Consider the following 27,673-nt stretch of genomic DNA (forward strand, 5'->3'; position numbering starts at 1 on the left):
AGCCCGACGCCGGCGTGGCGTGGTGCGCAAGCGCAGTCTGTCGCTGAGGCTTGCAGGACTGCGGAGATATGGCCGGCGTTGGAGCAGTTTCGCGGCTTCTTCGCGGGCGGCGCTTGGCGCTAGCTGGGAAGGTGAGTCAGTGCCACGGGATGGCGGGCACCAGGGTGCGCCAGAGCCGAGCGTGCTCCTAATCCCGCCATCCCACCCCAGTTGGGCTGGGACTGGGAAGGTGCAGTGGGCCAGAGCCGACAGCTTTCCGGCGAAGGTCACGACCCCACGGTCGCGGGAGTGGAGTGCGGCCTTCCCTGTCTTTGCCCAGCTGAGTTCTCCAAGGTCAACGGGCGGGAACGGCCTGTGTCCCTCAGGTCTGCCAGTAACAGTTGGTAGCCTGGATGTTGACACTAAGACGTTGAAAATGATGAGCTTATACGTTTTGTGTAGTAGCCTTAGCTACTGTTTTTAAATATCGGGTGACACTTCTGCACCGTGTATATCCGCTCTTGCGACTACTGTTTTGCATTGGAGTGGAATAGGGACACAGAGTGCTCCTGAGTTGCAAAGGACCGAGTTGGGTTTCCCAGATCGTCAGATTGTGTCTCAGTGTACTCTTTGACGATGACATAGTATGCGTCAGATTTCTAGGGTTTTATTAAAGCAAACTAAATGAACTGGCCCATCTACCTACTTAATAGTTTAATTACGAAATAAAAGCCTCAAGACATTGAACAGTATCGACTTGCATTATGCCTATAATTATGGCTGCAATTGTCTCCTTTCTGAAATAGATATTAAACATTAGGTTCAATTAAATGTTTAAGGGTTAGTTGGCAGTTATCCTTGCAAGTCCAGAAGGCATTTTCAAATATTGATAATTTCTGTGATTTGTATTTACTGCCATAGACTCCATCTCTATCCCTTGGGTTCTTAAAACACCACAAGGACGGTTTTAGGTACTGATCACTGAAGCCTTTTACAGGAAATAGCAGATTAATAACCTGTAGTTATAACAGAATTGTAGCGGAAATGTGTGAATACACTCCACCCCCAGGATTCAGTCCACACACTCAGGAAAAAATATGGAGAAAGCTTTTTAATGATAGTCTGAGTCCAGCTCTGGCTAATGCCCAAAAAGGAGCCAGTCAAGAACAGAAGATTTTACTAACTTGTATACACCTTAGGTTTATGCATTCCACATATGTTGACATCCTTAAATCCCTTTCAGGTCCCAGATCCAGTTTCCACTTTGACCAATTTAGACAGACAGGAGACTGCATAAGTCTGGCCACTTATGCAGGTGGGAGATTTACACAGTAAAGATATTCCACATTGCCTGAACTATTTTTAAGTACACTGTATTGTTCTTTTCCAAATAGTTGTTGCCTATTGCAATCTTGTCTAGCCAGTAGAATTAGGCTTTTCTTACTTAAAGATGGTTGTCACCCTGGGCTGCCTCCTAGAATTGCCTATTAGAGGAATGTTCTCTGATAGAGAAATGGGCCTAATGGTTGTAAGTTGGGTTGTCTCTTTTGTTATGGGAATGGAGCCTACCTGGTGAAGAAATATTTATATTCTAGAATACTCATATCTTTGGGGTATTTTGAAGGCAGCATTTCCTTAGCTAAATACTATTTTGTGTCTTAATGTCTCTTAAGCAAGTCTATTAATAGTCTATTAATAAATCCTTTATAACATCAATTCTACCACTTCAAGTTTCTTCTACATCAGTATGTCCTCACCTTAGGCTATGACTTTTATTCAGACTAGAGTAGAATTACAGTTGAAAGTGAGAATAAAACTAAGCATGTGAGATCAAGCTGCATAACTCTTTCCTTTCATAGGGGCTTGATTGGAAGCCTTTTTTTTTTTTTGTCCCCCAAACTTTAATTGAATCATGTTAGCTGCGAGCATTTTACCTTCTTTGTCATGGCTCTCCCTAACTATTCTGTGGTTAAGTACTAGGAAATGGGATAATAAGATAGAAAAAACAGAATTGACCCTCAAGTGAGGCCTCTCAGAATATGGTTTTAAAAAAGTCTTCATGAGGATGGCTGTTCCTATAGAAATTCTGCCCTCAAACTGAATATTTGTTGGCATTTAAAGTTTTTTTTTTTTTCATGAAGAATTTGAGTTTACAAAAGAACAGAATCAGGTTAGCAGAAAAAGAAATTTGTGACCACCAACTGAGAAATGCTGAAGCAAGAATTGTTTTGTTCTGTCTATTAATAATAATAGCTATTAGCTATTCTGTATTGACAAATGCTTTCAAGTTGTCAGCTCATCAAATTTGTTTTGCCTTTGGTTGGCTGATATGACTCATAAACATTTGAAATTGTTCAGTTCATAGGCAAAGTAAGAACAGGAACAGCTCCCTTCTGTAAAGTTTTTTAAATTCTTAGGAAAAATATATGAAACATTATGGTAGAATAAATCTTTTCTTTAAATGAATTGTTTTGAATGTTTTAATGGTATATATAGAATTACATGAGTTAGTTAGGCCTCTATAATCACACCATTTTGTTTGGCTTCTCAGGATCATCATAGAACCAGTGACATTCAGTTCTGTATTTTGTTTGTTATTCCTGGCTCATTTGTAGACTTGTGACTTAGCATTTATTCATGACCAGAATTTTAATCTCAATTTGGAGTTTCTCAGGAATTTTCCTCAAAGATCTTTAGATAGTAGAGTAAGTGTAAAATATAGGTCCATAGTTCCCACTGGCCTTCAGTTTTTCTGTGTTGTTTGTGAGAGTTTTGTGGGACAACCTCTGAAAGTTTGAACTGTAATCATCTAAGTCAGGGATACCTATCCCTACGAACTGTATTTTAAGCATCTCTACTTAAAAAATAATGAAAATTTAAAATCTTACTACATTTATTTGTGTGCGTTCACACACAGTGTATAGAAGACAACTTGGAGGTATGGCTTCTCTCCTACAGTGTGGATCCTGGGGAATCAAGCTTAGGTCCTCAGACTCAACAAGAAGCATCTTTGCCCCACTGAGTCATCTGACTGACCTTAAAAGCTGAAATTTTTAATGAAAATAATCTCACATTTTTTTTTTTTAATCATTGAGATTTAAAAAGATTTAAGCTGGTAGCCACACCTTTAATCCCAGCACTCAGGAGGCAGAGCCAGGCAGATCTCTGTGAGTTCAAGGCCAGCCTGGTCTACAGGGTGAGATCTAGGACAGGCATCAGAACTACACAAAGAAACCCTGCTCGAAAAACCAAAACAACAACAAAAAAAAGATTTACAAATAAAAAGGAATAAACTTCTGTTTAGTAATGGAAACAATTTCTAAATTGTGTCATTTTGCACTAGTATTTACCTCCATTTCTGTTTTCTGAATAAGAGAGACTTCAATTCACTTTTTACGTCCCTTCCTAGTAACAGCCATTTCTAGGTCTTCATTGGGTGATTTTATAATTGCAAGGGTTGTTCAGAAGATGATATGTAATCTTCAACTGATTAGACACTTAGCTTATTGAGGTACTTTGCTTCTTGGGGATAATTGCTTCCCCAACTTCCTTCATGAGAACATCTGTCCTACTGGACAAGGTATAAGTGGACTTTTTGTTACTGTGTAGGTAAATTTCCTCATTCATGTTCATGTTTCCAAATTAGAAAATGTCTCAGTGAATAAGAACACTTGCTGTGAAAGCAAGAGGACCTGAGTTCTAATCTCCAGTACCCACATAAAAACCAGACATAGCCAGTTGTGTTTGTAACTCCCGTTCTGGGACATGGAGACAGGTGTATCTTGGGAGTTCACTGGCTGGCCAGCCTAGCTGAAATTGTGAGCTTCAGGTTAATTGAGACTGTCTCAAAAAATAAGGTGGAAACCCAGCAAGATGGTTCTGTGGATAAAGGTGCTTGCCGCACAAGTCTGATGACCTAAAGTTTGATCCCTAGAACCCATGATAGACAGAAAGTAGAGAGTGATCAAGAAAGACACAGCACCTTCCTCTGGTTTTGTGTGTACACACACACACACACACACACACACACACACACACGCCACCTCTTAACCAACTATGAAATAATTAAAAAAAAAAAAAAAAGGTTAAAAAATGTGTCTTCCCTAGTAGTGCATTCCTTTACTATCAGCACTCTTGAGACAGAAGCAGGTGGGTCTCTGAGTTCAAGGCCAGCTAGGCTACACAGTAAGACCCTGTATCAAAAACTAAGTAAATAAGTGTAAATGTTAGGACCTACCATGACTTGAGGCCCTCTAACTTTCAAAGAAGTTATTCATTTTATGTTGCCAGATTTTTCTCTGCTCCCCCCTTACTTGTCTTACAGATTTTTTTCAAGTCACATAATAAGAGAGCTTCAAAAACATGGAATTCTTAAGATCATTTGTGAGCTCCCCTTTTTTAATTGCTAAGTGTACCTAACTACCTAGAACTGTTCCTTAGGATATGTCCAAGTCTCTTCACTATATTTTGATCTATTAAAATAGAGCAAGTAGAATGGAAAATGTATTCCCTTAATGGCTGACTGGATTCACACTGGACTGATTTCACTGGCACTAGGTTTTCTGAGTATATGTTTATCTTGATATTGGGGAGTTAATAGAGGTTTTCAGAGAAGGCCAGGGACAACCAGTCAGGGAGAACAGGCCTGACCCATGAGAGAGGGTGTGGCTAAAGTCTTGGTATATAGGGTAAAGAAATCATTGATTCATTCCTAAGCTTAAAACTTACCTTGTTTCAATAAGCAGTAGTCTGTTCTAGAGTATAAGTCTCCCAGTACACTATCTAGTTCATTTTTTTAGAACCAAAATTCTTGAAGGACATTCAGAGAGCCAGTATGCAAAGGGTTAAGATGGAACCAGTAAAAATACTTCACTATTTGCAAAATAGAGCAACACAGGTTTCTTTGCCATTCTTCGTTGAGTTACATAGATTAATATAGTGCAAAGCAAGTGTCAGTAGTAGCATTCTGTTAAGAAACAGGCTTTTTTGGAAAAGGCTTTTCCTAGAATGCCAAGTCAAGAGTAGAGGGGACGAGACTCAAGTCCTTGCCCCAGGTCTGTCTTTCAGGATTCCAGGTAAACTTTTAGAAGAATGAGAGCAACTGGGTACATAGGAAGTTTAGCAATTTAGAAAGAAAATTTTAATTCATTCCCCTCTGTTTGTATTCCTTCAAGACCCTAACAGCATTTCTATCTCTGCAGCGGCCAGCAACATTCCAAACACAGACCTGTAGCTTTCACTTCACTGTTGGTGAGAGTAAGAAGGCATCTGCCAAAGTTTCAGATGCGGTAAGTTCATTGCTCAATTGTAAACAACTTTTCTATTTCGTTTTTGTTTTTTCAAGACAGGGTCTCACTATGTAGCTCTGGCTGTCCTGGAACTCACTATGTAGACCAAGCTGGCCTTGAACTCACAGAAATCTGCCTGACTCTGCTAGGATTAAAGGTGTGTGCCATTATGTCCAGGTTATAAACAACTTTTCTTTGCTTTGAACAATAATAATCTATAATCATTTTAATATATTTGAATATTGCCCATATTTAAAAAAAGGTTTTCTTGGGTATTGATTGCATGAGCAAATGTGTGTAGTGCAATACTTACAAAAATACTTACATAGATAGATATTGACATTTTTGCTGGCAAATCTTTATCTAAACTAAACTCTAAATGCAAGTAAAGTAACAATAGAAGAAAATACAAACAAACTGTATATGCTGTGATGGACAGTGGGATCCCTGCACAAAATAAGACTGTATAGCTACTGGAGTTGAAGTTCCTTTGTATTTAGCCTGTTCTGCTTTCTGTCTTAAAAAACCTGAACATTGTTTACAAGTTCTTATCATATGAGCTAGCAGGCGTTACAGAATATTCTTGATAATTTTTCAGTGATAAATCTACCCACACAGAACCTGCCCCTAAATATAGGCCTGAAATATAGTTGTGGTCTGCCCCCAGGAAAACTGAAATGTGTTGATTTAAACAAAAGCAACATTGTTTTCAAGAAACACTTGTACACCACAGGTGGAGAAACATTATCTGTGCATGGTTAGTTTCCTGTAGATAAATGGATATGGTTGTGAACAGGAGTAAAAACATTGAGAAAAAGATATAATTAGAGCTCATTGTATTGATGTTTTCTTCTGCTTTTATACTTCTTTGCTTTGGTAGCAGAATAGAAAGATGGGAATCTTAATAATTTTAAGTGCTCTCAAAATCTCTCTGGGTTTGTTCGTTTGTTTGTTTTGTTTTTAAAGCTAGGCGTTGGGGAGCAGAGGCAGGAAGATGGTGAATTTTGAGCCAGCCTGAGCAAGATGTCTGTCTTAGTTAGGGTTTCTTTGCTGTGACGAAACACCATGACCAAAGAGCAAGTTGGGAAGGAAAGGGTTTATTAGGCTTACACTCCAGCATTGCTGTTCATCACTGAAGGAGGTCAGGACGAGAACTCAAAACAGGACAGGCTGTGAGTTCGAGGCCAGCTTGGTCTACAAATTGAGTTTCAGGAAAGGTGCAAAGCTACACAGAGAAACCCTGTTTTGAATCCCCCGCCCCCCCCCCCCAAAAAAAAGAAGAGAGATTATGGTAACTCCTTTGTCACTTTTGCCAGGCGGTGGTGGTGCACACCTTTAATCCCAGCACTCAGGAGGCAGAGGCAGGTGGATCTCGGTGAGTTCGAGGCCAGCCTGGGCTACAGAGTGAATTCCAGGACAGGCTCCAAAGCTACACAGAGAAACCCTGTCTCGAAAAAACAAAACAAACAAACAAACAAAAAAAAAAAAACCAGGACAGGATCCTGGAAGCAGGAGCTGATGCAGAGGCCATGGAAGGGAGCTGCTTACTGACTTGCTTCCCCTGGCTTGCTGTGGTCACCTTTTTATAGAACCCAGGACCACCAGCCCAGAGATGGCACCACTCACCCTCCCCCATTAATCACTAATTGAGAAAATGCCTTACTTACAGTTGGATCTCAAGGCATTTCCTCAGCTGAGGCTCTTTCTTCTGATCACTCTAGCTTGTGTCAAGTTGACAGACAAAACTACCCAGTACAATGTCTCAAAAAAAAAAAAAAAATTAATTTTGTTGGGGTAGTGGGAACAGGCCTTCTTTTGTCCATAAAATCTGATTGCTGGTCCATTGTTCCTAACACACTTCAACACCAAGAATACATACTCATCCCAGAACAGGATTGAGGCTCTCTGTGTATAGCAGCTGTTTTTTCCTTTGATTATTTTGTAATTATAGTCTTAATATTTTATGAAGTTGAATGTGTAATGAACAGCTGAATTTCCTTTTCAGATTTCTACTCAATACCCAGTTGTGGATCATGAATTTGATGCTGTGGTGGTAGGTGCTGGAGGGGCAGGCTTGCGAGCTGCGTTTGGCCTTTCTGAGGCAGGGTTTAATACTGCCTGCCTTACAAAGCTCTTTCCTACCCGATCACATACTGTTGCAGCACAGGTAAGAAAAAAGCCCTCTTTCAATGCCTACAGATCTTGCACAGCACCACTCCTCCTATAAGACAAATTCTTGCCTTCTCATCAAGCCCCAGCCACAGTTGTTGTCATCTAATCTATCATTCATTCTCACTTTACTGCTTGTAATCTCTTCCTTGGGACCATTCTGGGTTGGCACGTCATTGTTATTCTCACATGTGGGTCTTTTCTAGCTCTCCTGACTTCTGTTTGCTCCACAGTTCTTCCTGGTATCAAATATGTTTGCACAGTCCAGATCCTAAGTTTAGTCAGCTTTTTTTTTTTTTTTTAATCACTGATACAAATACCTGAGATATAAGCTTAAAAGAAGAGAGACTTATTTTAATTTATAGTTTCAGAGATTTCAGCCATGATCATTTGGCTGTGCTTTTTGGGCCTGTGGCAGCACATTATATCACTGAAGGGGCATGTGGCAGAAGATGCTGTGGCAGCCAGGAAGTAAGAAGTGAGGAGAAGGCAGGGTGCTATATCCCCTTCATGGGCATGGCCAGTGGCTTAAATTCTTTTCATTAGGCCTTGCCTCCTAAAAGTTCTCCCATCTACCAATAGCACCATCGCTCCTTTAGCACATGAGCCTTTTGGGAGACCTTCAAAATCCACACTATAGTACCTTGCTAAATGTGTATTACATTGGGCTTTGATGGTATGGATGTGAGGAATAGAAAAATATTGGCCTTTGATACTTTCAAGTTGAGAAAAATTACAGTAATTTTTATTCTAGGATCACTAAGTAACACTAATCTTTATATGGTTAGCAAATTCATGTTTGACTATCTTTCCTAGTACCTGGAGTGGTTTTTTTCTAAGCCAACAGCAAAGTTAGATGGCTTACAGGAGCTGGGAAAAGCCACCTTAATCTCTGTTGTTGCTAACACAGCCTCTAGTACATGCTTTGTGCACTGAGTTGAATAGGTGGTTTGTAAGCACAAGAATTAAAACACATTGAGAGAAATCATGATCCAGAAGGGAAAGGAGACCTGAACAGAAGTTGTAGTGTCGTGTTAAGGTAGTGTAGTAGTAACAGAATAGGAGAAAGGAGAAATTTGGCTACTGGTTATTAAGGAGAATTAGCTAGGGGTAGAGTTCTGGAGATTTCAAAAGATTTGAGAGTTCTCAGAGGACCAGCATTTGTGGCCCTGGTTTTCAGGTAGCAGTAAAGTGATGACTACTATCAGTTATACATTTTTTTTCAAAGTAGTTGTTATATCTGGCTACAAATATGTAACTTAAAGTTTGTTATCAGGATCATCTTGGCTTTACAACTGGAGGTGTTGGATAAAAAAGAAAAGAAAGTAACGGTAACCTTTATTCAGTTACCACAAGGTTCTTAGTTCTTCCTGTGACTCCTCCAAACTGAAAGATACCATAACTGGGAATACCAAGGCACAGCAGTAGTGAGAAGGGAAGAAATTCAGCTTAGGTCAGCTGGCTCAAAACTTACTGAACAACAATTGGGAAGAAGAGAAGGAAGTAAGATATGTGTATTTATTTCCCCTTCCTATAAAACAGTGTCCAATGTTTGGTACCATACTAAAAAAAAGAAATTTTTAAGTCCAAAAATTGGGTAGCCCTATGCGTTTGGTCTTCAGTGAGGGCTCCCTTGCTTACAACATAATATGGTAGATTGCATTATGATGATTTCTTATGAGAGGAAGAAGTCATATGACCAGACAAGAAACCAAAAAATGGGAGGGGTTAGTCTTGCTTTTTTTTTCTGCAGTAACACATATAGGAACTATCTAAAGTTAAGTAAAAACTACTTTAATTCCTCTCAAGGGTACAAATTCCCCAAAGCCTAACATATACTCAAAGGTTCCACCATCTTTTAATACCATTACACTGTAGATTGTGTGTCCCTCCAATACATGAACCATTGAGAAACCATCAAGTCATACCAGGGTGCCTTTCCTTGTAAAAAGAAGATTATCTAAAAAGGATGAATTGAAATATAAGTTGGAAGCTGGGTGTAGTGGCACATGCCTTTAATCTCAGCACCAAAGGAGACAGAAACAGGCAGGCAGAGCTCTGAGTTCAAGGCCAGCCTGGTCTACAAAGAAAATTCCAAGCTAGTAAGGGTTACACAGTGAGACTCTGTTTCCAAAAAAAGAAATACAAGGTGAAAGAAGGAAAGAGATTTGTCCCAGTGCTACCATATTTTGTGATTCTAAGGGGTAAGATAGAATGATACTCACATAACAGCTAAAGAAACCAGAGTTCAGGATTATCTAACTGATTGAGAAGCACATTACTTGATAGGGAGTATTTTAATTCACATACAAGTGCCATTGAGAGCATTTTATCATAAAATTTCTAGACAGACTTGTTGAATACTTGTATCTATCAGTTAGATAAGCAATGGATAAGGTATAAGGACCTTTTCCAGTCTTACAGGCATTGAGATCAAGCAACATCCCCATCACAGATATAAATTAAGCTACCTGTCTAGTCCATGTAGTCAAGAGAAGTTTTATGACTTGGGGCCTGTCTTATTATTCCTTAACCCTCATGAAGAGTCACCACATAAGAAGTCGACTTTCTCTGAATCAGATCTCAGTGAGGAGATGAGCTGCAGAGGCAGTTGCGGGCTCACAGTTAAAGCATGTAAGCAATTCGCATGGTATTTCCAGGGAGGCATCAATGCTGCTCTGGGGAACATGGAAGAGGACAACTGGAGGTGGCATTTCTACGACACCGTGAAAGGATCTGACTGGCTGGGGGATCAGGATGCCATCCATTACATGACAGAGCAAGCCCCTGCCTCTGTGGTCGAGGTAACTGAAGGGAAACTCTTGGTTCATTGTGCATGTATTCTGCTTGTAGTAAAAAAGAACCAATGTAAAAATAAAAGAAGGGGCTGGGAATATGGCTGTTGGAGAGTTCATGCCTAGCACAATTGAGCTCTAGGGTCCCATCGCTGGTAATAAGGAAGTTTTTCCTGTAACTATTCAGTTCCTTTAACAAGATTTTTTTTTCCCCTGAATGGTTAGTGTTTTCATAGAATATGCTAGTATGGAAGTTTTATATTTCAGGTTTGGTGCAAATTAATCATGAATATTTTGACTTGTTTAAGGTAACATATCTTTGCTTGTTTTGTGTTTCACAGCTAGAGAATTATGGCATGCCATTTAGCAGAACTGAAGATGGAAAGATTTATCAGCGTGCATTTGGTGGACAGAGCCTCAAGTTTGGGAAAGGCGGGCAGGCTCATCGGTGCTGCTGTGTGGCTGATCGAACAGGCCACTCACTCTTGCACACCTTGTATGGAAGGGTGAGGCTGACTTGGGGGTAAAGGAATGGAACACCAGATGGTTAGGGTTAGGATTAACAGTGAGAATGTTATAGGACAGGAGGCAGTCACTTAAAACAAAAACAAAAACAAAAACCAAGACAATAAACAATGTTCTGCTTTGATTGCTGTGACAAAGAGCATAACCAAAAGCAACTTAAGGGAGGAAAGGGTTTATTTCACTTTATAGTTTTAGTCTATTATGAAGGGATGTCAGGGCAAGAACTTGAGACAGGGACTTCTGGGGAACCCTTGGAGGAACACTGCCTAATGGCTTGTTCCCTATGGCTTGCCCAGCCTACTTTTTTATACACCCCTGGACCACTACACAGGCATGGCACCACACACAATGGGCTGGGCTCCTTTATATCAGTAAAGAAAAAAAACCCACAGGCTTGCCTCCAGCCCATTCTGATGGGAACATTTTCTCAGTTGAGGTTCCTTCTTTAATGATTCTAGCCTGTGCCAAATTGACAAAAAGCTAACACAAATAGTAAGGTGTCCTAAGTAAATATTAATCTGAAGTATTGAATAGGTATTGTGAAAAGCTATCTTTAAAACAGTATGTTATTCCTTGTGTCTGTTTTGGAAACTTGAATTGGTAGTCATTGCTTACCATCTTGCATTTGTGAACCATCACATGTCAAGAAGAGAGGAAGTATTTTAATGTGCTTTTATCATCTCTCAGTTCCTGAACTGACTGGTATGTTTTAATACTTCACTGTTAAACTGGATGAAGTCTTAAGAGACAGGAGTCACTAGATCAGTGGTTCTCAACCTGTGGGTCATGACCCACAAAAGACCATTGGAAAACACATATTTATATTATGATTCATAACAGTAACAAAATTATAGTTCTGAAGTAGCAACAAAAATAACTGTTTGGGGTCACCATAACATGAGGAACTGTATTAAAGGGTTGCAGCATTAGGAAGATAGAGAACCAGTATACTAGATAGTCAGCATACTTTGGCATATCCAGAAAGTCAACAGAAAGTAGTGACAAGTGGTTAACATGAAAATATTAGAACACTAGTAGCTGCCTTTAGGCTGAGTACACTGAAAAAATGTAACAGTATATGCTTGTTTTGTGGTGGTTTTGACGGTTTGCCTAAGCTCAAATCCACCCTTGGTGGCACTGTCCAGGGCTGACTCCCCTATGTACATGGAAATGGGCTTACCTGCACTATTTACTACCAGCCCCGTGTGGCCACTGCAGGTACAGATGTGGAGGAGATGGATGTTTATATTTTATTAATCAAATAGCCACATGTAGCTAGCAGCTCTTCTGGGTCATGACTCTGATCCTTGGGCCTCATTGAGGGTACCAAATTCTTGAGAGTGTTCAGTATTAAATGGAGCTGCCAGAGAGCCTAGAGTGCCACCTAAGATTTTGTAGAAATAGAGTGGTGTTACTAAAATATGAGTAACCCAGAGCCTGTTACATTCTATTCTCTGCATTTTTTGTTGTGAATGTACTGCTAAACATAGGGTGACTTTTTGTGCTTGTATTGCTGTCAGTATTGATGCTAATATAAGCTCGTGTAACTTCATTACAAACCCTAGAATTCTTTAAACTTCCTTCAATTTGTTAACAGGACTGGATCAAGTCCTTCAAACTGTTTTCATGGTTTATTCACATTTTAAGTGTTGTTGGTTTAATCTTAATCTTACACAGTTTGAAATATGGGCTCTTTTTCTTATAGTCTCTGCGATATGACACCAGCTATTTTGTGGAGTATTTTGCCTTGGATCTTTTGATGGAAAGTGGGGAGTGCCGTGGTGTCATTGCACTGTGCATAGAAGATGGGTCCATACACCGAATAAGAGCAAAGAACACTGTTATTGCTACTGGGTAGGATCTGATTTTTCTTTTTTTCTTTTTTTTTTTTTAACTATTTAATTTCTTACAGAAAAATTGAGTTTCAACATTTAGGAGGAGGGTTTATTTGCTTTTTTCTTAAATAAAACTGGTTCAGAAAAAAGGGTCAGACATAGGCCTTTATGTCACTTCATGTGGAAGGTAACCTTTCCCAGCCTTGGTACCTTCATCACAATATAGATGTTCTTTGAGCATTGTAGGACAAAATTGAGGGTTATAAAGCATACCCTGCCTGTTCTTACATAAAGAATAAGCTGGGAGAATCACATGGCCTTTTCAGATAAACTTTCCTGCTTCTTGTTTACTATGTATAATGATTATTAGAATCAAGAAATACTATCTGCTTGCATGATGAAAATAAGTAACTTTCACTTGATATGACTTTATTTTAACCATTTTAAAAATTAAGAGCCAAGGGTATATCTCAGTTGTGGAGTATTTACTCCACAATAGAATACATGTGGTCCTGGATTCAGTCTCTATTACCACCACCATCCTCCAAAAAAAAAAAAAAGAAAAGAAAGTTTAAATAAATGTTTTTAAATGAATATAGAATCTGAATAAATGTTTTTCCCAGGGCATAGGGGATGCACATGGTCAGCAGGTTTATAAAAGGTGCTCAGCACCATTAAACATCTGGGGAGTTCAAGTAACAGCTACACTTGTGAGGATGGTTAATATAAAGATACAAATAATAGTAAGTGTAGATGAAGATGTAGTGAAAAGGGGGCCAACTGTCTTAGTTTTCTATTGTTTGATAAAACACTATGACCAAGGCAACTTATAAAAGAAAGTGTTAAATCTAGCCTCCAGTTTCAGAGGGCTAGAGTCCATGATGGTTGAATAAAGGAGTAGCTGGATGTTCAATCTTGATCCACTACCATGAGGCAGAGAGTCCAGAGTCTTTTGCAACATCAAAGCCTACCCCCAGTGATACACTTTCCAATCCTTCTCAAACAGTTCCACCAACTGGGGACCAAGTATTCAAATATATGAGCCTATAGAGGCCATTTTTATTTAAACCATCATACTAGGTAAAAGCAGTTACCACACAAATGTGACAATCTACCTGAGTTCGAGCTCTAGAACTTATAATAGAAGAACAGAACAGACTTCTTAAAGTTTTCATCTGACTCCACACATGTGCCATGGTAGTGCCTGTGCCCACGCTTACCATATACACTCAATAATAATATATATTTTTTCTTTTTTTTAACCGAAACAATGGGCTGGAGAGATGGCTCAGAATTAAGAGCTGCTACTCTTGCAGAGGACCTGAATTCTATTCCCAGCACTTACTTCAGAAGGCTCATAACTACCTGTAACTCCAGCTCTGAGGTAGCTTCTTTGGGCATTGGCACACATGTTGTATAACTCACACAGACACATATACATAAATAAAATAAATCTTAAAAAAAAAAAAAGATCTAGAGAAAAGTGGCCCAAAAGACTAAAGACTATTAGGAGTATGAATTGGTAGACATTGTGAAGGTTCCTCAGAAAACTAAAGAAGACTAAGGAGATGGCTTAGTAGACAAGTTACTTGCCACTCACATGAGAATCAGACCTTAGATGGCCAGAACCCACATAAAGCTGAGCAAGTGTTGCCCTGTCTGTAATCCCATGATTTAAGAGGCAGAGTTGGGATTTCCAAGCACAGACTGGCTAGCTAGACTAGCTAGTTGATGAGCTCTTGGCTTAGTTAAGAGACCTTGCTTCAATAAATTAGAGAGCAAACAAGAAAGAAATGTTGCTCAAATTTTAAATTGTCTTATAATTAAAAAACCCGGAGCCAGATATTTGATTAAATGCTGAAAGATCAGAGAGACAAAGGAACAAGCCACTAGAGAAACTTCTCACCACTATGGAATCCTCAGGCCAAATGGAAGGCAAGATCCTGTCTCCACAAATCCTCTAACTGAAAGCTTCTGAGTCCTCAGCTGAAAAAAACCTCTAGTTCCTGTCTCACGCCTTATATGCCTTTCTCTGCCCAGCCATAGCACTTGCTTCTTAGTGCTGGGATTAATGGCATGTGTGCTTCCCAAATATTGGTAGCAAAGGCATGAGAGCTCAAGTACTGGGATTAAAGGTGTGTGCCACGAAACAGGTTCTGTTTCTCTCCTAGACTGAATCAATCTCATGTAGTCCAGAGTGGATTTGAACTCACAGAGATCCAGATGAATCTTTGCCTTCCAAGTGCTAGGATTAAAGGTGTGTGCCACCACTGCCTGGCCTCTGTGTTTAATCCAGTGGCTGGCTCTGTCCTCTGATCCTCAGGCAAGATTTATTTGATACACAATGTATCACCACAAAGATACCCAGTCTTAACATCAGGCGTACATACACACAAACACTCGTAGACATGCAAGCACATCACACTCATACCATTAAAAATAAAAATACCGAAGAGTAAAACTAACACGATGCATCAGTCCCACCATGGCCACATATGTTAAGGGAATAAAGTCAGCATAACAACATTATGAATATATCATCAATGCAAATGTTTGCTGCAGTATTATTCACAGTGGCCAAGATACAGGGTTGAATTAGCCAGACTGTCATTGTTACCAGTTTATGCAAGGAAGGGTTTATTTTGACTTACGGTTTCAGCAGGCTCAGTGCATGGTGACATGGATTCATGCGTTTAAGCAGGATATTTTAGTGACAAGTATGTGATTTGGCAAAGAGTGAAAGACATTAATCCAGGATTGTATATAGAATAACACATACCCTCCAGAGATCTACTTTCTCTAGTAAGTTTCCATGTCCTAAAGTTTTCAGTCTCCCAAATAATGCAACTAGCTTTGGACCAAGCCTTTTCAATATATAAGCTTATGAGGGACATCTGTATTTAAACAAGAATAGTTTGAGTCATGAGATGAGCAATTTCTGAAACCTGATAGGTAGCGTGTTGGCTACAATAATTAATGATTCAGTTGCTAAGAGTCTTAAATGTCAACACCACAAAGAAAGGATAATTATGTAAGGTTATGGATGTGTTAATGAAATTGATTGTGGAAATCAGTTCCTAGTATACATTTATCAGATCATGTGAACATCTTATAAATGTACAATAAGGCTGGGGAAGAAATAATAAAAGAAAAAAAACAAATCAATAAATATTTAAATTGTTTTCATTACAGAAGTAATATATCCTTATCAGGAAAATACTTTGTAGATAAAGCACAGAGTACCAAATTTTTTAAAAAATGCAAAATTCCCCTTCTCTGTCTTCCAACTTCCATCCATCCCATGGTAGCAGCATCACAAATGTGGCCTCCCAGTGTTGTGTGCCATGTACATACATGCATAGGTCAGAGTACAAGCAAGGAGTTCTTAGAGGTTCGTGCCCTAGAGGCTACACTATATATTCTTCCATTTCATAAGAAGAGGTTTGGTGTCAACTGATGCTCATAGTCACTGTTTTCTGTTTTCAGGGGTTATGGGCGAACCTACTTCAGCTGCACATCTGCCCATACCAGCACAGGGGATGGCACAGCCATGGTCACCAGGGCTGGCTTGCCTTGCCAGGACTTAGAGTTTGTTCAGTTCCACCCCACAGGTAGGATGGGGTACCTGTCTGGCTCTGGGTTCTTCTGTGTCTTATAAACATGCAATACCTATCCCTTCTCCTGTCTTGAATCCTGGTTCCATAAAGGCAGTTCATATTTAGTTTTAGGCACCCATGGTTAGAGGGATATGAAGTTAGAACAGACCAGACTCCACCTGATGCCAGAGTTTAGGTTTGGATTTGGAAGAGGGAAAGAGCTCATTGTGGGAGAAATTAGCTCTTGCTGCCTATCAGAGCCTTGAGTCAGAGGAGAGAGATGGACGGAGATAGAGAATGAAAAAATAAATGTGTTTGTTTCCTTACTGCAATTTTTGTCCAGTGTCACTGGTCCTCTGGATTTCCTGTCATATACTATGTTTAGTACTCCCATTTTTAATGCTTCCTTCACAATATATAAGAAATAAACTACCCAAAGGATGTTACTGAAGCTATAAAAAGTAAAAAGCAGGTGAAATGTAAGAACTTCTGTTCTTACTTTTAGAGCATGAGCCCTTTTGGCATATGAAAAAAAATTCACTTTAAAAATAACACTTATTTAGCTGGGCAGTGGTGGCGCACGCCTTTAATCCCAGCACTTGGGAGGCAGAGCCAGGCGGATCTCTGTGAGTTCGAGGCCAGCCTGGGCTACCAAGTGAGTTCCAGGAAAGGCGCAAAGTTACACAGAGAAACCCTGTCTCGAAAAACAAAAAAAACATTTATTTTATCCTCTCCTGTTAAAATTCAGTACTTGACATTCTTTGTTTTTCCTTACATTGAGGGACACAGAGTTATATTAAGAACTCAGGCTATATCATGCTCCTCAGGTTTGATTTTGGGCTCTGTGACTTACATGGGTTACTAAGCTTCAACTTTCTTGTCTCTGAGGATAGCTTCTTATTACCCAGGGCCATCATAGAACTTAAATGAGTGAATATTTGGGATTGGTACAAATGTAAATATTAACCATTAAAATAATTTGTCAGTTTTGCTGTTTGTGTACTTCAGAAATTTTCCAAGCTTATTTATTCCTGCCTAAACTTTTTACCACCTTTTTCTTGGTATAAAGGTATATTTTAAAAGTCTACTAGCCCGGCAGTAGTGGTGCACGCCTTTAATCCCAGCACTCTGGAGGCAGAGGCAGGTGGATCTCTGAGTTCAAGGCTAGCCGGGTCTACAGAGCGAGTTCCAGGACAGGCTGCAAAGCTACACAGAGAAACTCTGTCTCGAGAAAAAAAAATTAAGACTGCTAAACACACATGATGTGTATTAAGATATGGGTTAGAGCCTTATGGGTGAGCTACCCTTCCTGGGTCTGTTGTGCTTTCTGATTCGTCACTGCTCCTGTCACACACACCTCCTACTTGACTTTTCTTACTGAGTTTAATGCTCTTTGTGTCTCTTTTCCCCAAAAAATGGTTTCTAAAAAAAGGATTTAGTCATTTGAAATAGCTACCTATTTATTTATTTATTTATACACATTTAATCACCTGAATTTTGACAGGTATATATGGTGCTGGCTGTCTCATCACAGAAGGATGCCGTGGAGAGGGAGGTATTCTCATCAACAGTCAAGGTGAAAGGTTCATGGAGAGATATGCCCCTGTTGCCAAGGACCTGGCATCTAGAGATGTTGTATCTCGATCCATGACTATGGAGATCCGTGAAGGAAGGTTTGTGATTCCCCTCCAGGGATGCATGAGTGTAGGCAGGCGGACAAATATGTGTCCTCTTCTTTTCTCTTTGGTAGCCGTTAGGTAACACCTATGTATTTTAGCACTTTACCTTTGCAGACAGGCACCCCTGCACCTACCTACAAGGATAAAGCTACTCCATTATTTTCTGGCTAACATCTGTTAGTTTGTGATATTTCCCTAAAGACCTGCGTTTTGAGAATCGTCTTCACATCAATATGTGTAAAAGTAAGCATATCATGTGCTCACGGTCTGAGAGTGAGACTCACACACCCAGCTAATACTCAGAAGCCTCAGGAGTTAGGTTGTCGGTCACTATCTCCAGGTGTCTTGGCAGGTAACCTTCAGGGCTTGTGTGTTGCTTGTCCTTTGGTGAAATTGCTTTAGGCTCTCAGGGCCCAACTCTGTTACTTAATGCAGGGACTTATGTGGGTTTGACACTTTGATTTAAAATAGAGGGGTCTCATGGGTTATGGGAGACTTTGTAACACATTTACCAAGGAAAACATAGGAAATCATGATACCCAAGATGAGAATGTGACTTTGATGAGTACAGGTTTCTATTCTTGCTTGTGTCCCTGTACAGAATTGTTCCTGACACACTGTAGATGATTAAAAAAATACTTGAAGGGGAAAAAAAAATGAGATGCTGACCATAGATGAAGGTGAAATTTCCTCAAGATCAAGGATTGTTGAGGCTCACATACTTCAGTGGTTTTAGTTGGCTCTTACTGGTCTTTGCCTCACGGTACATTGTTGTATTTGCAGAGGCTGTGGCCCAGAGAAAGATCACGTCTACCTGCAGTTGCACCATCTGCCCCCTGAGCAGCTGGCTACACGTCTGCCTGGAATTTCAGAGACGGCTATGATCTTCGCTGGTGTGGATGTCACTAAGGAGCCTATCCCTGTCCTCCCCACTGTGCATTACAACATGGGTGGGATTCCCACTAACTACAAGGGGCAGGTGATGGTGACAAGCCCACCTCACAGAAATCCTTTCAGGGCTTAAAGGCATAGAAGCAAAACCAGGCTTTTTTCCCTCCAAAGTGCAGTGTGTTTAGTAGTTTAAATTATAAAATGCCATTCCTGCTAGGCAGTGAGAGGCTAGGTTATGTTCCTGGGTTTACTTCTACTTGGTAACAACCAATAGCATGTTAATTCCCCTATAGCTATAATACTATACACTTTTCCATTTTACAATTGCTTTTCTAAATAATCTGATACTTTTATGGTGACCTTATAAATAGGTGATCTATATATACAATTGATACTTGGGTTATGAGCAGTTCACAAATGCTTATCAGCTGGTCCTTCTGCTTTGAACTCCTGTCAGGACAAAGGGTAGGGATTACTATCCCAGTTCATAGATGATCCTCAGTTTTTTCTCTTCCCTTTAATGTTCCATCACCTGCCACATTCCTTAGTCAAATCAGGTGGTGACTGAGACTCTGAGGAACCCCATCCATCTTTGACCTGCTTGTAACAAACACCAAGAGTTCAGGAGCAAAAGGAGAACTGGGGATATACTAAAAAAAGTGAAATAGAGAAGATTCAGTCTTTACTTTTTCTATGTCAGGTGTGGGAAGTATGCTAGGGAAGCAGGCACATGGAACCATAGGCGTTTTTGAAGCCTCATCTGAAATATTCCTGCAGGTGCTGAAGCATGTAAATGGACAGGATCAGATTGTGCCTGGCCTGTATGCCTGTGGGGAGGCTGCCTGCGCTTCGGTGCATGGTGCCAACCGACTTGGAGCAAATTCCCTATTGGACCTCGTAGTCTTTGGCCGAGCCTGTGCCCTGAGCATTGAAGAATCTTGCAGACCTGGTATGTGTTCTCTTCAAGCCTTCAAGCTATTTTAGAAGATTCCATAGTTTTTGTTGCTGGAAATTTGCTTAGTGATCAAAGAGGAACTCTTTTTTTTCTCATAGAAACAGATTGTGTAGGTATTAATGTTGAGACTAGACTCTCGGGAATCTTAATAGTCAAGAAGGTAAGGGATTTGGGTCACTTTTTTTTTTTTTAAGACATGGTTTCAATATATAGCTCTGGTTGGTCCAGAACTCAACTTATCAGCCAAGCTGGCCTTGAACTCATATCCAGCTGCCTCTGCTTCCTGAGTGCTGTGTACACCCTCATGTATGGCTTGGTTTTTTTTTTTTAAATAGTCATTGTGTCCTTAAAAGACACTATTAAGAAATTGGTATTTTGAGGGGAAGTTGATTATGTATTATTTACCTGTTATAAATTTCTTTTACATTGAAATATTTTTAATAGTAAAAATAAATCTGTGACTTCTTGGTAATTATAGAAAAATATTTGTTTTTCAAAACAAGATATAATGGAATTTCATTAATAAAGGGATGACATAAGCCTCTGCCCCTCAGGGATAGAATGAATTTCAGTTGATGTCTTCTTATGGTAACTTAAAACAATGTGTAAAAGGAAAGCGTGCCTTGTGTTGGAGTGTAGTTCTGCTTGCCGAGACCAGAACCACGAGTTTACTAGAGCTCCAGCCCCCAAGAAGCCTTCATTGTAGCTCTTTTGTCTATTTGCTCAGAAGAGCGTTGTGAGAGGACATCTCATGAGGAGGAGGATAGAGACTCTCCCTGTTACATCCATTACTCTTTCCTCTTCTTAATTGTAGGTGTAAATTGTACAGTTTATATAGTGGATGTTTTATGAAGAACAGTAATGATAACATAGAAACTAGCACTTTCTTGCCTCACTGGTAAATAGATGCAGGTCATCAGTTTTATATCTTGCATCTTCACAGTTCTAGTCATGCCACAGTACAAGCTAGAATGTAAAGACAATTTCTGGTCCTTAGTGCTGGCCAGCTGCACAGACAAGGTTCAGAGTATCTTCTCTGACACCAAAAATAGATTTTTGTTAGCCTTGTACTTAGCATTGAGGATCAAAATCACTTCTCCTAGAGTGATGTAGAGATTCAGGTGCCCTGCTTTGAGAATGAGAAAAAGAAAGTTTTATAAGAATACCTTATGTATTTATATGCAGAGGTTCTACAAATACATGTTAAGATTTGTTTTAAACTCAGTGATGAAAAGAACAAATGTCAATACTCAACAACATCTCAGACAGGGCACTTAGAGTAAGACTCAAAATGCTGCACATGTGATTTTAATTCTGGAAATAGCAAACTGTAAGAAAGAAACAGACTTTGGCTGCTAGGCTGTCCTAGTGGTGGTTGTACTTAAATACAATTCTGTTTGCCCAAACCTGAAAAACTCTACTGAAAAAACAAGAACAACAAAAGGCAGCAAATTCACTATGTCTTTAATTCTTTAATTTTAAAAATGAAAAGGTTTGTAATATTTTACCCCAGAGGGTAACAGCCTAATATTTTTAAAGTATAAGTCTGGGCTATCCTGTTTATAGTAGTGTTGAAAGTTATAAAAATGTACACCACAAGAAAAGTCAGTTTTACTGAGTGATTGTTTTTTTAAACACTAAAAAGCAGCCAGGCACGCACACACACCTGTAATTTGAATACTCAGAAGGCTGAGGTAAGAAGATTGTTAGTTCAAGGCTGATCTGGACTGTATAGTGAGTTCTTGATTATCTCAAGACAAAGAAGGGAAATGAACTAGTTACATGCCTGGGAGGACACATAAGAACCAGTTCCCTAGTTTCCTTGGAGAAGAGATGGCTGAAAGCAGCTGTTGCCTGCTTTTCTTGAATAGAAAATGCCTATGCCACCTATACCTCAGAACTTTTTTTTTTTGGGAGGGGAGGACTGTTTGATTTTTGCAGGGGGGCAGTGTAGTACAGGGCATCAAACCTGGGGCCTTACCAATGCTAGCCAGTACTCTACTTCTAAGTTGTACTCCTGCCTAAAAGTCATGATCTTTAGGTCTAGTTAAAAGGGCACAAGAGTTAAGACCAGCAGGCAGCTTTTTGAGTCACACAGGATAGCCACCTGTTTATCCTTTCATGGGAAAAAGTAGGAAGCTGACCCCTCACTATCTCAAGGGTATCCAGTTTACTTACTAGAGTAACAACAATTCTGATTACATAGAAGCCTCTTAGTTTCAAAAATGGTTACCTACTATGTTGGAATATTTTTGTTTATAGTTTCAAAAATGGTTACCTACGATGTTGGAATATTTTTGTTTATATGTTCTTAAAAATTGACTCTTGGAATAACCCACGCCTTTAATCCCAGCACTCGGGAGGCAGGGGTAGGCACAGCTCTGTAATTTTGAGGCTAGCCTGGTCTACAGGTGAGTTCTAGGACAGCCAGGGTTATTACACGGAGACTCCCTGTCTGAAAAACAACAAAGACAATAAAATTGACTCTGGGTCAGTATCTTATACCTTAGCTTGGTTCCAAGACAATGTTGACTCAGATTACTTCTGTGCTTTCCAGACTCATGGAATGGCTATGGTGTAATTTGAGTGGTATTTTAATCTTTCCTTTTTCCCTAAGTGATTTTGAAAGTTAAATTCTGGCTTTCTTTTAAGGAGATAAAGTTCCTCCAATTAAAGCAAATGCTGGAGAAGAGTCGGTTATGAATCTTGACAAGTTAAGATTTGCTGATGGAAGCATAAGAACATCAGAACTACGCCTCAGCATGCAGAAGGTAGGAGTAGACACAGCCACAGCCATCCTGTGTGGGTGCTTGGGGGTTGACAGCAGGGGGACCTGTTCCTCATTTTCCAAGTCAGTACAAAAGTGATCAGGAGCCTTAAATGTGTTTCTTTTCACATAGAACATTGGAGTTCTTAGTTCATGGCAGAAATAAGCAACAGCTTTAGCACCAGGGACTTGGCTTTCTCTGGCACTCCTATATTTGAGTTTGGCATTCATCCTCAGACTAGTACTACCTATCATGTGCCTTGCAGCCAATAGGAAGAACATCAGAAACTTGAGTCCCAGGTCACTGGGAAGCTAGCATGGCACCCCTGCTCACCTTTCATTGCCCAGAACTAGTTGTGTCATGTTATGTAGCTTCTCTCAGCTTTGAGAGAGAGAGCGTCCTCAGACTGATTCTTGTACCATAACAAAATCAGAAAGTAGGGAGAGTGAAGTGGGCAGGAGCTAACCTCTAGTCCCTTAGACAGTGGAGCAGTGCCTGGCCACCAGGGTTCTCAGGCCCTGGTCTCCTCCTTTTAACTGCATGATCTCCCACTGCACCCACCACTATTAGCCCACTTGGACTCGGGGATATTTGTGTTCCAGAAATGCTACCAGAGAAGTAAAATAAATCATAAGTGATATGTGCAGATTTGTTGTGAGATACATACATAATGGAGCACATAGAAACATTTTTTAAGTTTAATCAAAATTTTTTTTTTTCCAAGGTAAAGTGGCATACTTGGGAGACTATGGTAGGAGGATCATATGCATCTAAGACCCTTTCTCCAGGAAAAAAATTACCTTAAGTTTAATTTAATTCATAGTCTGAATTTCCTAGTTTATTTAAATTGTGTAAATATATAAAATTCCAAAAAACTAAAGATCAGAATTTTTGCACATCTTCTGTGCATTAAAAATTTATAATGGTATCTTATGATAGTCGATGCAGAGTCATGCTGCAGTGTTCCGTGAGGGAAGTGTATTGCAAGAAGGCTGTGAAAAAATCAGCAAATTATATGGAGACTTGAAGCATCTAAAGACGTTTGACAGAGGTGAGTCAGCAGTATTCTGAGGGGACACTGCTTTCTTTGGGGTAGGCTGGTATCTATCCCATTTACCATTACCTTATTCCATGCCTGCTGTCCAGTTGTCTCTTCCCCACAGCTGTATGTTGCTAGTAAGTCCAGAGTATCTACATGACTGGATGCCATCTGTCTCTCATGGGTTTTTGTGTATCCCCAGGAATGGTCTGGAACACAGACCTGGTGGAGACCCTGGAGCTGCAGAACCTGATGCTATGCGCACTTCAGACCATATATAGTGCAGAGGCACGGAAGGAGTCACGGGGAGCTCATGCCAGAGAAGATTATAAAGTATGACTTCAAGATATATCACATTGACCTGAAATTTTCCCATCTGGTTCTACTCATCCCTACTCACTTTCTCAGTTTCATTTTATTTTTCCTAAAAGTAAATCAAGGAAAATACCTTTACCTCCAATATTTTTATTCTTATTCTCACTCTCAGAAACTTGCACCTTTTTCTTGTTTTGAGTCAGCCCATGCAGCATCTGTAAGCAGAACAGGCCTGGTTCTTAGCAGGGCTAAGGGTAAAAATCCATCCAGTGACCATAACCAATTAAACTATTCATGAGTCGTTAGCTCAGACACATCCTGAGGCTTGCAAAAGGAATTAGAGATCTGCCCTAACCATGGTTTTTATGCAGACTATTGTTTATACAGAGCACACATGTTGGATTCTACATGTAATGGTAGAAAACACAAGGAGAAGCTTGGGTGTAGCTCCAAGTTCAGTATGAATATATCAACCAAAGACTTCCCATGATGGGTACACAGGTGCTGGACAGTGTAGGGTTGTGAGTAAACAGGAAAGTGAGCTAAGCAGAAGTTTTCATTTGCTTTGAGCCTGTATTGATTTAACCTGCAGAAATCAAGTAGATGAAAAGAAACATGAGCAAGCATATCCCCAGTATGTACCAAAGGCTAGAAGCTTCTTCAGAGTTAACTGTTAGGAGCTAAGATAAATAAAGATTTGAAGATGTGAAGCAGATTCTGCTTATTTTCAGCAGGCTTATGCTATAGTTAGAAATGTATAGCTAGGGCTCTGCTTTAAACCCATTGGCTCAGGTAAGGAACATCCTATCTGCCATTTTTCCAGTACTTAGTTGTAGTAGAAACAGCAAGGTATCTGATCTTAGTGTTTTGTTTTTTTTTTAAGAGCCTCTTGCTCATCTAACCTATTCTCTCATGCAAAGTTTTCTTTGTTAACAGTCAGTATACTGACAAACTTTCATCAGTATAAATGCTAAACTTAGAAAACAGCTAAATTAAGCCAGGTATGGTAGTGCATGTCTAATCCTAGCACTTGGGAAGCAGAGGCAGGCAGATCTCTGTGAGTTTGAGGCCAGCCTGGTCTACATAGTAAGTTTCAAGATAGCCAGGGCTATGTAGAGAGACCTTGTCTCAAAGCAAAACAAAAGCCCATTTAAATTAAAAAATGCTAAAGTAAAAAGTTGAAGAAATCTCAGTGCATGGAGCAAAAAGAAAAACTGCATAAATGATAGTTATTTATAAAGTTGTAAGAGAAAAATGCAGAAATAGATGTTCTATACTTGTACACCTGGCTCCAAAAGCCCTTTCTTTGCCAAGGCGCCCACCTCCTGGCCTGGTCCCTGTGCATCTGTTAATATTTTCTGTGTTTTTTGATGTTGCTCTGGTGAGAGAGGAGGTTTGTGTTTTACCTCAGGTTCGAGTTGATGAGTATGATTACTCCAAGCCCATCCAAGGGCAGCAGAAGAGGCCATTTGAGGAACACTGGAGGAAGCACACCCTCTCGTATGTGGACATCGAGACTGGGAAGGTATGTGGGCATGTTTCAGCCCAGGGATGCACTGAGCCACTCTATGTGGTCTTTGATGGTTGGCCAGTTTAGGAAGCAACCTAGTTTTAAACTAGCTTTTAACAGATCTGAGTTATCACCAATAGAATAATGTGAGTCATGCTTCTTGCTAGAAACAGAATCCAGTGCCAAGGTGGTTCAGGGGGACCTTAGTATAGGGTCAGCTCTCATCTTCTGTACCAGATAAAGAGTACTGAACAATGACTAGATGTTTGAGGCTTATGGTAGGGAAGAAGTGGTGACTGATTATTAATACGTTTATATTACTGTGATGAAATACCTGATATCAATAACAAAGGATTAAAGATTTATTTTTTTCTCCCAGTTTCAGAAAGTTCATAGTTGCTTAGACTCATTCATTTAAGCAGAATGTTATGACAGAGGCAACTGTTCACCTCATAGCAGGAGGCTAAGGCAGGAGGAGCTTGAGTTGGAGGTCAGCATAGGCTGTAGAGGAAATGGGGAAGGAAGAGTTACCATAATTTACCAACTTGTGACTCCTTTGTCTTAAAGTTCTCATGCCTGTAAATCTGCTTCGATGGCTTAATTTTACAGAAGCACAGAAGAAATGACTAAATATTCATGCTTTGATTCACTCTGACCCTTTTCTCCAAGGTTACTTTGGAGTATAGACCTGTCATTGACAAGACCTTGAATGAAGCTGACTGTGCCACCGTACCCCCTGCTATCCGTTCCTACTGATAAAACCTGGCAGCTACAAGACCAGCTTATGTGATTATATATAATAGCTTACATAGGTTTTCCTGTTATATTTGTCTTGTTAAAATTCTACTCATGAACAAGGAGTCACTTCATAGATTATTAGCCAACAGCTTGCTAGTACTTGATGTGAGGGACAACTACACTAGACTTTGTCCCTTTATTTTTGTGCAGTAATAAAACTGGCATAATTCTTAAATAAAATACAAATGTCTTTTATTTCCAAATAAAGTCATGTATTTGATTTTAGGCCTATCTGTCTAAAATAGCAAATGTAATTGTCTTCCCTGTCTAGCCCTATCAGTTGTGTTTTTCAACTATAAAGTTTCTTGTGCTATATACTAAACTAGACTTTGTAGAATGTCAAGATGTACTGGTAAATAAAATTGAGAAGTAGGATGGGCCCTTAATAATTAAAAAGAAAGTTTTGAATGTGATAAGTATAGAGCCAGTGCCTTGTTTAGGTTCCTGGTGGGGAGAGGTATATGCATACATTCATGTATATGTGAAGGGGGGGTGGTATGTGCAGGTAGCTTTGTCAACTTGACACAATCTAGCATCACCTAGGAAGAGAATCTCAATGAAGGACTGCTTCAATTTAATTGGCCCGTGGACATGTCTTTGAGGGATTGTCTTGATTATGCTAATTGATAGGGGAAGATAGCCCACTATGGGCACCACCATTCCCAGGATCTAATGGATCCTGGATGGTATAAGAGCAAGCTGAGCACTCACCATGCATGCATTCATTCATTGCTCTACTTTTCACTGTGCATGTAACTAGTTGCTTCAAGTTCCTGCCCTGACTTCCTCAAAATGAAGGACTTTAACCAGAAATTGTAAGCCAAATAAATCCTTTCTCAAAGATGCTTTTGGTCAGGGTGTTTTATCACAGCAAAAGAAATGAAACTAGCATGGTGCATTCTTATATGGAGACTAGAGCTTGATGTCAGGGTTGTCAGACCAGAAATAAAGGAAAGGTGATAGAATTCTAGCCACTGAAAATGACCTAGAAGTTTTGTATCTGTTACAGAAAGTAGCCACAGAAAATTTGCTTTGACTTGCAGGAAAGGATGATTGTATTGTGTCCACACAGTGCTCATCACTATTAGAAAGGGATGGGCTGTTGGTGTACATAGCAACATGGATGAATCCCAGTGTTATTGACAATGGTAAGTCAAGAAGGTGCACTGATTCCACTTGAAGTCTAGAAACTGCAAACTAACATGTAGCAACAGCAGATCAGTAATTCTGTGTAGACTTGGAGAAGAGGAGGAAAGTTTTGTGTGCTGATTGTATTTATATTCTTCTAATTATACCTCAAAACTTAAAAAAGAAAATAGCCAAAAATATAGAAAAGCTACACTAAGAGTTTCTCAAAGCTGGACATGGTGCTGCTTGCCTATTATCCCAGCACTTGAGAAGCTGAGGCAGAAGGATTGCCACATGTTGGAGGCCAGCCAGGTCTATATAACAAGACCCTGTTTCTAGAAAACAATAGGAGAAGAAAATTCCTCACCTATAAAATTGTTACACACCCTGAAGTTTGTTGTCC

The 27,673-nt window shown here is 39.8% G+C and overlaps 1 protein-coding gene across 1 annotated transcript; it reads left to right on the forward strand.

Moving 5' to 3' along the window:
* The first annotated feature begins 3 nt into the window (after positions 1-3).
* Sdha (succinate dehydrogenase complex flavoprotein subunit A) lies at positions 4-26,985 on the forward strand. Its single transcript, XM_059276709.1, has 15 exons — positions 4-131; positions 5,181-5,267; positions 7,273-7,434; positions 10,097-10,240; positions 10,573-10,737; positions 12,462-12,610; positions 16,078-16,202; positions 17,692-17,860; positions 18,650-18,845; positions 19,535-19,706; positions 22,365-22,483; positions 23,420-23,531; positions 23,722-23,852; positions 25,246-25,359; positions 26,014-26,985. The coding sequence occupies exons 1-15, from the start codon at positions 69-71 to the stop codon at positions 26,098-26,100; spliced, it is 1,995 nt and encodes a 664-aa protein (XP_059132692.1). The 5' UTR covers positions 4-68; the 3' UTR covers positions 26,101-26,985.
* Positions 26,986-27,673: the final 688 nt, after the last annotated feature.

This window comes from Peromyscus eremicus, chromosome 11 (genome assembly GCF_949786415.1).
Source record: "Peromyscus eremicus chromosome 11, PerEre_H2_v1, whole genome shotgun sequence".
Taxonomy (NCBI): Eukaryota; Metazoa; Chordata; class Mammalia; order Rodentia; family Cricetidae; genus Peromyscus; species Peromyscus eremicus.

What these genes read in the sequence shown, in the direction of transcription:
- Sdha (XM_059276709.1), top strand. Translation starts at nt 69, where the DNA reads ATGGCCGGCGTTGGAGCAGTTTCGCGGCTTCTTCGCGGGCGGCGCTTG. An exon ending in CCACTAACTACAAGGGGCAG is followed by an intron (nt 18,846 to 19,534) that starts GTGATGGTGACA and finishes ATATTCCTGCAG; the next exon opens with GTGCTGAAGCATGTAAATGG. An exon ending in ATGCCAGAGAAGATTATAAA is followed by an intron (nt 23,853 to 25,245) that starts GTATGACTTCAA and finishes GTTTTACCTCAG; the next exon opens with GTTCGAGTTGATGAGTATGA.